At 41.1% G+C, this 11,725-nt stretch overlaps 1 protein-coding gene across 1 annotated transcript; it reads right to left on the bottom strand.

Annotated features, from left to right (window-relative positions):
* On the bottom strand, positions 1 to 11,674 carry UBE2A (ubiquitin conjugating enzyme E2 A). The gene is made up of 6 exons (XM_070784569.1): positions 11,445 to 11,674; positions 11,244 to 11,324; positions 10,857 to 10,882; positions 2,650 to 2,739; positions 1,572 to 1,660; positions 1 to 1,280 (listed from the first exon to the last, which is right to left on the bottom strand). The coding sequence occupies exons 1-6, from the start codon at positions 11,486 to 11,488 to the stop codon at positions 1,152 to 1,154; spliced, it is 459 nt and encodes a 152-aa protein (XP_070640670.1). The 5' UTR covers positions 11,489 to 11,674; the 3' UTR covers positions 1 to 1,151.
* Between the last annotated feature and the right edge of the window lie 51 nt (positions 11,675 to 11,725).

Raw genomic sequence — 11,725 nt, 5'->3', positions numbered from 1 at the left:
AAATTTTAAGGTTATTTTTATTTACAAGTTTTGAAAAATGTACATTTTTTACATGGGTTACTTATGCAAAGTTAGATTTAAAAGAGTGATAAATGCACAAAAGGTGTCAATGGAGCATCAGACCAAACATTTACAAGCCTTGTCCCACACTGCTACGTAAGGGTACTGTCTGTCTAAAAGTATAAATATTCAAAGAAAAGACTGCAAACATTGATTTTAATGTTCTTATAATACTGAAAGGGAAGAAGAAACTAAAGCATGCAGCATTAACTGAGGATTTGAGTGGAAAATAGTTTGCCACAGATATGTTCCCTTCCTTGGGTTAATTAAAAGAAAAACAATGTGGGATTATAAATTTGTTTACATAGGGCAGAACAGCTCCTTTAAAAAGATTAAAGTTTCTCCAACCTTCCTAGCTTAATTAAAAACTAATGATTGTTTCCATTCCTCTGCTCCCACACCTCTTTAAAAAGTGAAAATCCAGAAGACTGCAGTATTCTGAAACTTACTTTGGGTGTGTCCAGTGAGTATCTTGCAAGGAGAGAATGTGTGAGTTATCATAATTGTGGCACTCCTTTGGCCAAGTCTTTTAAATTCTCCTTCCTACAGTAAAAAATAGTTCATATTGATTAAATCTTAGTATCATAGCCTTTTAAGCTTCCACTGCTCTTTCAAAGTGGATGTTTACAAGGATTTGTTTCCCTGTTTTCTACATGCCATATTCCAAAAATTCATTTCTAAATCTAACACAAGTGAAGGACCAGCCAGGGTGAAGGCTTCAGCAATCATTTTGTTAAAAACATTCCGGTCATCAAGCTATGCATAAGCACCACTTGTAAAACAATTTTAAAAGCTTAGTGTAAAGTAGAATAACACAAAACTGCCCTAAAACTGGAAATAAGATACAAGAGAAGGGAAAGTAAGCATTAGTAATTTTTGCACGTAACCCAGGTACAGTACATTTGATCTCATAGAGGGTGTTCTCTGATGTTTAAGGAGAAGGTAGAAGGGATAGGAAAAGCTTGGCAAAGGACAATGGAAACAGCACAACAGCTATTTTGCTTTTAATAAAGTAAATGTAATGACACTGAAGAACAGACACATCAATACATATTTTCCTTATGACTGCTGCTGCTTTTCTTCCACCCAGGTCAACAGTCACGCCAGCTCTGTTCTACTATCGCAGAAACACGTTTTTCATACTCCCGCTTGTTCTCCTGGTACAGCTGAGCAGCCTGGCTATTTGCTGGACTATTGGGATTGGGTTCATCCAGTAGAGACTATAGAGACAATTTGTAACAAGTCAGTTCCTCAGTTCCTCTACTGGGTTCATCCAGTAGAGACTATAGAGACAATTTGTAACAAGCCTAGATATAATCACTTGAATTATCCTAGGTAGCAGCTAAATTTGCTCTCAGCATAATAATCTTCAGTTACATTAGTCTGCTATAGCTAGGCAAATATGTTTTCTGGTGGCTTAGGTCTTAATGACCTACTTTTTACTTATGACTTTCAAAAAACAATTGCTAATATAAATGTATCAAAGGATAGTCACATTAAGGAAAATTCACCTGTATGGATGTTAAAATGGAAGACACATCATAGGTTGGACTCCAACGGTTCTGAAGTATGTCCAGACATATGCTACCATCTGCATAGACTAAAAGCATAGAAGTAGGTTATGTTAAACATAATAAAACCATTAAGGTTTTAACATCATAGTCAAGACAAATAGAGTCAAGAATACTTTGCTTTGGAGGTTTAAAAAGATTCCTAAGCTGCTTCTCAATTATATTCCTAAAAGAAGTGTCATAATCACTACTAGTGAAACAACTGGGATGATCAGAGAATGTCAAATATAATTTGTGTAAAACTGGAAGATACTTAGTGCTTGTTATTCTGAAAAGACTGTCCTGTTACCCAGGAAACCACACATATTTTTTAAACAGGGTTCCTAGTCATCCACAGATGTATGGGAAATTCATTCCACCAAATTTCTAAACACTACCTCTTCTCTGAAATAACAAAAGATAGCTCAGAGTTCACAAAGTTTCGTTTTGGCATGAAGATAAAAATATCTGATGCCCTGGAAATATTAACCTGAATAAAAGGCAAGTTGTTCTAGGCTTGCTACTAGGAAGGGAGAAAAGTGAAGTACTAGGTTAGACTCACCTGTGGTACTTTCTAATACACTGTATACCTGAACCTCAACCAGAATCTGATATTCAGCAGGTCTGGAGTGAGGCCAGGGCATCCATAGCTTTTAAATGTTCCATGCTAATTCTGATATGCAACCAAAGCTGAGAACGGTTGTTTTAAATGCTAGTGAATATAATTACAACACAAAACTACCCAAATCTGGCCTTACATTAAAAGGAAACCTCAAGGACACCTTTATTTTTGTTTATTAAGTAAATTATAAAATCATCAAAACCAGAAGGCTCTCAGATTCCAAACAAATGCAGTGTCCCTTCCTGGCTTCATTCTAGGACCTAAACCAAGACAGCAATAGGCCACCATGAGCAAGACCAGCTTTCAGAAAACAGCAAGATTCCTACACAAATACTCATGTACTACAGACAAATAAATAGGAAATGTGGAATAAACAGTACAGCAGTTTAGAATACTCTATTAAAAAGTGATACTTGCCATTTGGATGGAACATCTTAGAGACAAATCTAACCGTTGGTGGCTTATTTGGATATTCCTCAGTGAATTCTATTGTAAGCTTAAAGGTTCCTGTAATTAGAAGAGCAAGGGTTAAGAAGACATTTATCATTTTGTTCAGTAGTACTTTGCTTTTAATGCTACATGACTTGTTTTTCAAGTATTATATGAAATAATACAAAGATACAGAGTAGGAAAGAGACCAGGTAAGAGGTACAGCTCTAGGAACTGCCCTAAAAATGAACAGTGTGAGAACCACCACTCAAAAGTGATTCATTTTTTGTTTTTCCATTATTCTCCCCCAAACTTAAATACAGCTATCTTAAACTCAAAACTACTGCCTGCGGGATAACTTTAGCCCCTGTACATTTTGAAGACATCCTTAAAATGACAAGCAACTACAGCCAAAGTTTGGCCTTCCTCCTTTAGAAGACTGAAAGACCTTAATAAAGTCCAATTTTCATCAGCTGTCATCTTAAACTCTCCAGTGATTTTTAAATGGACTAGAAAGAATGAGCACAAAGGTTCAAAAACCAATGCTAGAAATACAAATCAACAATCTAATTATTTTTAAAACAGCAGGGAAAAAGTATAAAAGTGTTCCCTGGCTCCTTTTCATGTAATAGCAACTCTATGATGAAAACATAATTGAATGTAAGCCAGAAAAAACTTCACAGTCTCTCTTAAAAACCCTTAAGTATGACTCACAAGGTACTTAACTATAAAACCAACTCAATAATTCACACTAATGGAGGGAATTAATGGCAGAAATAATTTAAAAATCACATTAGATTGCATTCATGTCTCCAGTAAATTTCTTTCTAATGATGTTTGTTTACGCTACCACTGAAACAAATTATTTTTCTTGAATATGTGTCAACTAAGGTCGCGGGAGGCCCTAAAACATACTAGGTTAGAAACTTATAAGAAATGGACAAGCTGGATCTAATTCAAGAATTGTTGTGGGACTTCCCTGGCGGTCCAGTGGGTAAGACTCCATGCTTCCACTGCAGGGGAGCAGGGGATGTGGGTTCATTCCCTGGCTGGGGAACTAAGATCCCACATGCTGCTGCTAAGTCGCTTCAGTTGTGTCCGACTCTGTGCGACCCCATAGATGGCAGCCCACCAGGCTCCCCTGTCCCTGGGATTCTCCAGGCAAAGAACACTGGAGTGGGTTGCCGTTTCACATGCCATGAGGCACAGCCAAAAAAAAAAAAAAAAGAATTGTTGGAAGTTGTGATTTTGGGGAGATTATTTCCTTCAAGATGTTATTTTTAGTTGGTTTTAATAAATTCAAGAAAACAACTGGGCAACTGTTTTTTCCTGACTGAAATTTCTTCAAGTAATCTTAAGGAATCAGTTACTATCTGGTATAAGGTGATACATGTTCCACTATATTACTCTGGTCCATTTAATACATTACTTATTCTAATACAATAGACCACACTTCAGATAAGATTATAATCTGTTACTGGTTCCTTCAGAGTTAGCAATTTATTTCTTCCTTGCTTCCATTCTGCCTTTCCACTTAAGAAAAAAGATCACAATCATTTTACTCCTAGATGTTACATATAACAATACCAAAATGTGTTTTCTACCAGCAAACTGACAGTACAATTTGCTAACAAAGGTGCCCTTGGTATGAACATGCGTCCCAAAGTTTCAGAATAATGTAAAATGCAACATATGGAGACGTATTCTTCAAACTATTTTTACTCCCTAAAATTTAAAGTCAGATCTAAAGATACTATGAATTATAACTAAGGACAAACGGTATAGTATTTTGAAATGGATAAACATGCTACAGTCCATCAGAACACACCTCACCTTTATCACCACCTGGCCATAACTCTTCCTATTTTTGAGGGAGAAAGCATAGTTCTTCTTTTTCAGTCCTACTAATATAATCATGATGGTGTGATCACTCACCTAGAGCCAGACATCCTGGAATGTGAAGTCAAGTGGGCCTTAGAAAGCATCACTACGAACAAAGCTAGTGGAAGTGATGGAATTCCAGTTGAGCTATTTCAAATCCTGAAAGATGATGCTGTGAAAGTGCTGCACTCAATATGCCAGCAAATTTGGAAAACTCAGCAGTGGCCACAGTACTGGAAAAGGTCAGTTTTCATTCCAATCCCAAAGAAAGACAATGCCAAAGAATGCTCAAACTACCACACAATTGCACTTATCTCACATGCTAGTAAAGTAATGCTCAACAAGCCAGGCTTAAGCAATACGTGAACCGTGAACTTCCAGATGTTCAAGCTGGTTTTAGAAAAGGTAGAGGAACCGGAGATCAAATTGCCAACATCTGCTAGATCATGGAAAAAGCAAGAGAGTTCCATAAAAACATCTACTTCTGCTTTATTGACTATGCCAAAGCCTTTGACTGTGTGGATCACAATAAACTGTGGAAAATTCTTCAAGAGATGGGAATACCAGACCACCTGACCTGCCTCTTGAGAAATCTATATGCAGGTCAGGAAGCAACAGTTAGAACTGGACATGGAAAAACAGACTGGTTCCAAATAGGAAAAGGAGTACATCAAGGCTGTATAGTGTCACCCTGCTTATTTAACTTATATGCAGAGTACATCATGAGAAATGCTGGGCTGGAAGAAGCACAAGCTGGAATCAAGATTGCCGGGAGAAATATCAATCACCTCAGATATGCAGATGACACCACCCTTATGGCAGAAAGTGAAGAGGAACTAAAAAGCCTCATGATGAAAGTGAAAGTGGAGCATGAAAAAGCTGGCTTAAAGCTCAATATTCAGAAAACTAAGATCATGGCATCTGGTCCCATCAATTCATGGGAAATAGATGGGGAAACAGTGGAAATGGTATCAGACTTTATTTTGGGGGGCTCCAAAATCATTTGCAGATGGTGACTGCAGCCATGAAATTAAAAGACGCTTACTCCTTGGAAGAAAAGTTATGACCAATCTAGATAGCATATTGAAAAGCAGAGACATTACTTTGCCAACAAAGGTCTGTCTAGTCAAGGCTATGGTTTTTCCATTGGTCATGTATGGATGTGAGAGTTGGACTGTGAAGAGAGCTGAGCTCCGAAGAATTGATGCTTTTGAACTGTGGTGTTGGAGAAGACTCTTGAGAGTCCCTTGGACTGCAAGGAAATCCAACCAGTCATTCTGAAGGAGATCAGCCCTGGGTGTTCTTTGGAAGGAATGATGCTAAAGCTGAAACTCCAGTACTCTGGCCACCTCATGTGAAGAGTTGACTCATTGGAAAAGACTCTGATGCTAGGAGGGATTGGGGGCAGGAGGAGAAGGGGACGACAGAGGGTGAGATGGCTGGATGGCATCACCGACTTGATGCACGTGAGTCTGAGTTAACTCCGGGAGTTGGTGATAGACAGGGAGGCCTGGTGTACTGCGATTCATGGGGTCACAAAGAATCGGACACGACTGAGCAACTGAACTGAACTGAATATTATAATATGCAAGAAAAAGTGGGAATGAGAGTTAGTTCAAAACTTTGAGCTTCCTTATGTATCTCAAGTATAAACACATTTGGCTCAGTGTTGATATACACTTAAATTATAGCTTAGAGATTTATCATCAAGAAATTGCTCTAAAATTGGGCAGATTTAATAGTATGCAGAGCTCCCAGGTACTTTAAATTAAAACGATCATTAAATATGGTTCTTAAAGGTGGTAAAGCCACACAGAAGGCAAGCATAAGTATAAACAGTGGGGCAAAGCAGAAGCTTTGCAGTCAGATCTGGGTTCAAATCCTTGCTTTGCTACTTGCTCATTATGAAACCTTGGGGGAAGCTGCTTAACTTGCTACTTCTGCTACTAAGTTGCTTCAGCCGTGTTCAACTCTGTGCGACCCCAAAGACAGCAGCCCACCAGGCTCTGCTGTCAAAAAGTGGGGCAAAGCAGAAGCTTTGCAGTCAGATCTGGGTTCAAATCCTTGCTTTGCTACTTGCTCGTTATGAAACCTTGGGGGAAGCTGCTTAACTTGCTGCTTCTGCTACTAAGTTGCTTCAGTCGTGTTCAACTCTGTGCGACCCCAAAGACATCAGCCCACCAGGCTCCGACGCCCCTGGGATTCTCCAGGCAAGAACACTGGAGTGGGTTGCCATTTCCTTCTCCAATGTATGAAAGTGAAAAGTGAAAGTGAAGTTGCTCAGTCGTGTCCAACTCTTTGCGACCCCATGGACTGCAGCCCACCAGGCTCCTCCATCCATGGGATTTTCCAGGCAAGAGTACTGGAGTGGGGTGCCCACTGCCTTCTCCGTGCTTAACTTGACTATACCTCAAGTTCCTCATCTGTAAAATGGGTTAATAATAATACCCACTACGTAACATTGTTATGAGGTTTAAAAGAGAAAAAGATGCATAGTGATATAAAACAAGTGCCTCATAAATACTTTAGTTACAATAATTCTACAGTTTCACATCTCTAGACCCAGGAGGCAAAACCCCAAAATCCAAACCATTATCAGTAAGAAAAATACAATTAATGAATTCAAATACTAGATAGTACTTTCTTTCTGACCTACATCAAACATGCACAGTGAAATGCAAGTAGAGAACATATGCTGGTGGTTCACAAAACCCTTGACTTGAGCTTTCTGCCTACTGCTTGCTGAAAAGTTCAACAAGGTGGTTAGCTAGCTACCAAAGAAGTTAATCAAGTCTTTTAGAACAGCTTACTTAATGTCTTGAGAAATGAAACCACCTGTTTATGTCAATATTAATATAAATTAGTAGGACTTACCCACATCTTACTCAAAGTACACATTTAAAGGGATGTTTCATACTCTTAGGGCTTCCCTGGTGGCTCAGAGGTTAAAGCATCTGCCTGCAACGCGGGAGACCAGGGTTCGATCCCTGGGTCGGGAAGATCCCCTGGAGAAGGAAATGGCAACCCACTCCAGGATTCCTGCCTGGAGAATCCCATGGATGGAGGAGCCTGGTGGGCTACAGTCCACGGGGTTGCAAAGAGTCGGACACAACTGAGCTACTTTTTCTTTCTTTCTTTCTTCATACTTTTAGCTGCATTAAACAATGAGAACCTCTTCAGTACAACTTTCAATGCAATGAGATCCAAAACGAACATTAAGGATATTTAAAATCCTAGAATTAATGTTATGCAATTGAGCCTAAGCTTATCCTCTGAATATTTAGAAGGCTAGGCTTTAAAATAATTGAAAACTTGAGCCTCACCATTGTTGTACACAATCTGTACTGATTTTTTATCTTCCTGAGGAGGCCACAACATTGTAAGGAAAGTAGGAATTAATCCATCTATACCTAGGGACCTGGACAATTATATAAATGTGTTAAATGGCTGGTGTATAGCAATAGGGAGTGATTTGGTTAGTGTATGTTCTGCCTAAAAACAGTCACAAATTCAACTTTTGAAAATATTGTACTGGCCAAAGAAAGCACCTCTGTAGGTGTTTTCTGCCATTTAGCCACCAGTTTGTGACCCCTGAGGAGGAAGCAAAGTACATATACTTAAATTTTTTTGATGATTGAAAAAGTCTGACTTTTAAGATAATAACCAACCTTCATTACAGGATTTATGTACCTTAAGAACACCCCTTGTGGACTTTTAAGTGATTCATTTAAAAAAGGACACCAAATTCTTAAGAATACATCCACTGTAAAAATCAAATACTAGTATCTTACTGTTTCTATTAACAATTTTCAGATGATGTGCTGGAGAATACATTGTTTCTTAACCTTCATATTCAGCATACATGCTAAGATATTTTATGAGGATGCATTTACCCCCAGTGTTTTGTTTGGTAGTGTAAGCTCTTGGGAACATAGCTCTCTTACTTCAATTGTGTGAAGTTAAATCGAAATACCTTGAAGAGTTCCTATTTTTAAAAGTTCAGCTCTTTAACTAGGACCTAGCTGTTATGGACGGAGAAGGCAATGGCACCCCACTCTGGTACTCTTGCCTGGAGAATCCCAGGGATGGGGGAGCCTGGTGGGCTGCCGTCTATGGGGTTGCACAGAGTCGGACACGACTGAAGTGACAGCAGCAGCAGCAGCAGCTACTGTTCTGGAAACGTCTGCTCCAGATGGTTACGAGGAATCAGCAAAAGTAGTTCTGAAGCTGTTGATTTATATCATACATTGGCAACAGCAAAATCAACTATGCCACTTGTTCCTAATTGGGCCTTTCCAGTAAATTTCCTAGGTGTAAATAAGAGGTATTTTTAAATGGTCAAAAAAATTCTTGTAACCTTGGTTAGTGTTCGAGACACCTGAGGAAGCATTCATGGATAGCAGACTGCTCAAAAGAATGAATCAGTAAAGGGTACTGTCATTCAGCCTGAGTAATTCCTTTCAGTAATGTCAGGTTGGAGAGACACATCATCAAAAATAGAACCAGTAATGTCAAGGGGGAAGGTCCAGGTAGATAATGGATTCCATAAGTACTTTTCCAATTCATACCACTTAAAGCGAGAGAAGCACCCTTGAAATATTTACGTTGCCAACCCCTAGCAAAGCGATGTACTATTAATAAAGTTGTGCCCAGCATAAAGCAGTCTGAATAAAATCAGGAGGAGAAAGGAAGCCAATGAAAATAAAGCTGCTGGAGCTAAAGCAAATACACAGCTAATCTGCACATAAAGCTTAAGTATGAAGAACCAGCAACCAATCTAATGGAGGAAAACTAAGCCTAGCTAGCTTTTGTATGGATCAGGATCAGTTCAAATGATTTACCTCGAGCACCAAAGTAGTATGCCTTCAGGATCACACTCCCTTGCTGTCACTTCTTTTTATCAAAGCACTGAAGAACAGTGATATTTACCCAGGAGGTGAAGGCAGAGAAGAAACAAAGTATCTAGGTTACTGTTTCCAATCTGCTAGGGAAATCTGAGTGTTTGAGACAAATCCTAGAATTGCTTTGTATTCATTTACCTCACAACATGCTGTGGTTGGTAACATCCAAAGGCAATCTGACTTGACAACTTTGCTTGTACTGAGTAGTTTGTAGAAATGCTTCTGTTGCCACCTTCAAATGGAGGTGTATGCATATGTGTGTGCATATGTGTACAGATCTCCCTCAAATGCTATATGACCAAAGGAATATAAGGCATTGAGAAGAAAATAAATAACAGAAAGGCCCTTTTCTGTTTAAAAATACCTCAAATATTAAAGATGTCAATCAGTAGTTCAAATACTTTTAATCATCTTTTTAAATGCATTAAGCTTTCAAAAGCAATTAACTACACACACACATACACACACAATTGAGTGCACATAAAACTATATCAATGTCAATTTCCTGGTTGTGCATAGTCATTCAAGATGTTACCAAGGGAGAGGGGGGAACAGGTGAAGGGTACACAAGGTCTCTCTGTATTATTAATTACAACTCCACACAAATCTATATCAAAACAAGAAGCTTTAAAAAGTCCTTAAAAAGCAACTTAGTGTGTTTTTAAAAGTCAAACCTAAACCTAAAAATCATGTACCTATAAGTATGTGTAGTATCTTGAAGTAGGTTGGACACTGGTAAGAGAGTACATTAACGCTCCCCTCGATTGTGAAACTGCCTTGAGATGACCGATCATAAAGTCTTGATAAAAGCACATGCTGAAAACTCATTTAAAAATAAGAAACAATAAACTGGCTATTGAAGGTGCCATTAAAGACCATCTTAAAGCAGCGAGGCTGAAAAGCACTCAATGTCAGATTGTAGAAACCAGACAGTTGTGTGCAAGGGATGCCTGCATCCATTCAACATCCAACAACACACATGAAGCACCTGCTGAACACAGTTCCCACCCTTGGGACAGAATTCTGAACCAGACAGTCCCTGGGGTCTCCGAGTGGATCAGCAAGTGGTTGGGTTGATCTTAACTCAGTGTCCTGATGGAGGGGGTGGTGGTGCTGAATTTAGCAGGATCACAACCCAAACCTCACAAACACTTAACATCAGTGGTATCATGCTCCTTTTAAAAAGTGACTGCCTTACTCAGATTTTTTTTAAGCAGCAGGAAAAAAGGTGCAGTTCTAGTCAAGCGGACAATAGCAAGAACAACCTGCCACAGACTGGACTCCTCTCAAGCCTTTAGCAGGCAGAGGCTAGGGAGAAGCGGGTTATTAAGTAGGAGGCACTTCTAGGCTGACTGGGAAACCCTTTCCCCAGAAGATCACGGTCCCAGAAGGTGGGTAAAGAAACTCTCTTACCATCCTCAAACGGGGTCCCTTCAGGCCTACAACAGAGAGAGAAACAAGTCAGTTCCCTCATGGGGGCTCCTCTCTCCCCGGTTCATCTGCTCGCCCCACCTCTGGTAAACCACCGCTTCCCGGGTTGAAAAGCCACTACCAATAGAGCTTTGGGGCTCAGAAACCCCAGGCAGGCCGAAGCGCCACCGCTCCCCGCCCCGCCCCCTCCGAACCCCAAACGGTTCCCCTGGCAGCGGGAACCGAGCTAATCGAGGCACAGGCTCCGGGGAGGCGCCTAGGCCCAACGAGCCCCAAACCTTCTCGCTCAGTCCCCGCCTCCGCACCGGGTCGGTCCCAACGGGCACATGGGTCCCCCAGCCCTCACCACCATCCGGAACGCAGACTCACCCAAAAATGACCGCGTTCCAAACCATGATGTTGTTCTCAGACGGAGCCCCGCTGACTCCGGCTGGAGGATCCTCCTGCAACCTACGGGGAAACAGCAGAGGAACCTCCCGCTAGCCTGTACCCGCCGCCCGCCGGTCCCCTGACGGCCCCGCCCTGAACCCCGGCTGCCGCCCCCGGCCCCTAGAGTCCCGGGCGGGTTACCTCTTGAAGTCCCTCATGAGACGCCGCCGAGCCGGGGTGGACATGTCTCTAGCGGGGTCAGGGGTGGGGCATACACCGAGCTCTCGGGTCCCCGCGGGTGGTGAGGAGGCTGAGGAAGCCGGAGGAACCAACGGAGAAGCGCCTAGAGGAACCGCACTGCCTCTCCTCAGTCGAGGGTCGATCTGGCGCCGGCTTAGCACCACCCCAGAGTAGACCGGGGCTGAACCAACCTGAGAGGAAAAGACGGGGGTGGAATGCCAAACGCCGGACGGGCCGTACCA

Source organism: Bos indicus, chromosome X (assembly GCF_029378745.1).
Source record: "Bos indicus isolate NIAB-ARS_2022 breed Sahiwal x Tharparkar chromosome X, NIAB-ARS_B.indTharparkar_mat_pri_1.0, whole genome shotgun sequence".
NCBI classification, from domain to species: domain Eukaryota; kingdom Metazoa; phylum Chordata; class Mammalia; order Artiodactyla; family Bovidae; genus Bos; species Bos indicus.
Note: the sequence above shows the minus strand (reverse complement) of the source record. Positions and strands in the feature narration are given on the sequence as shown.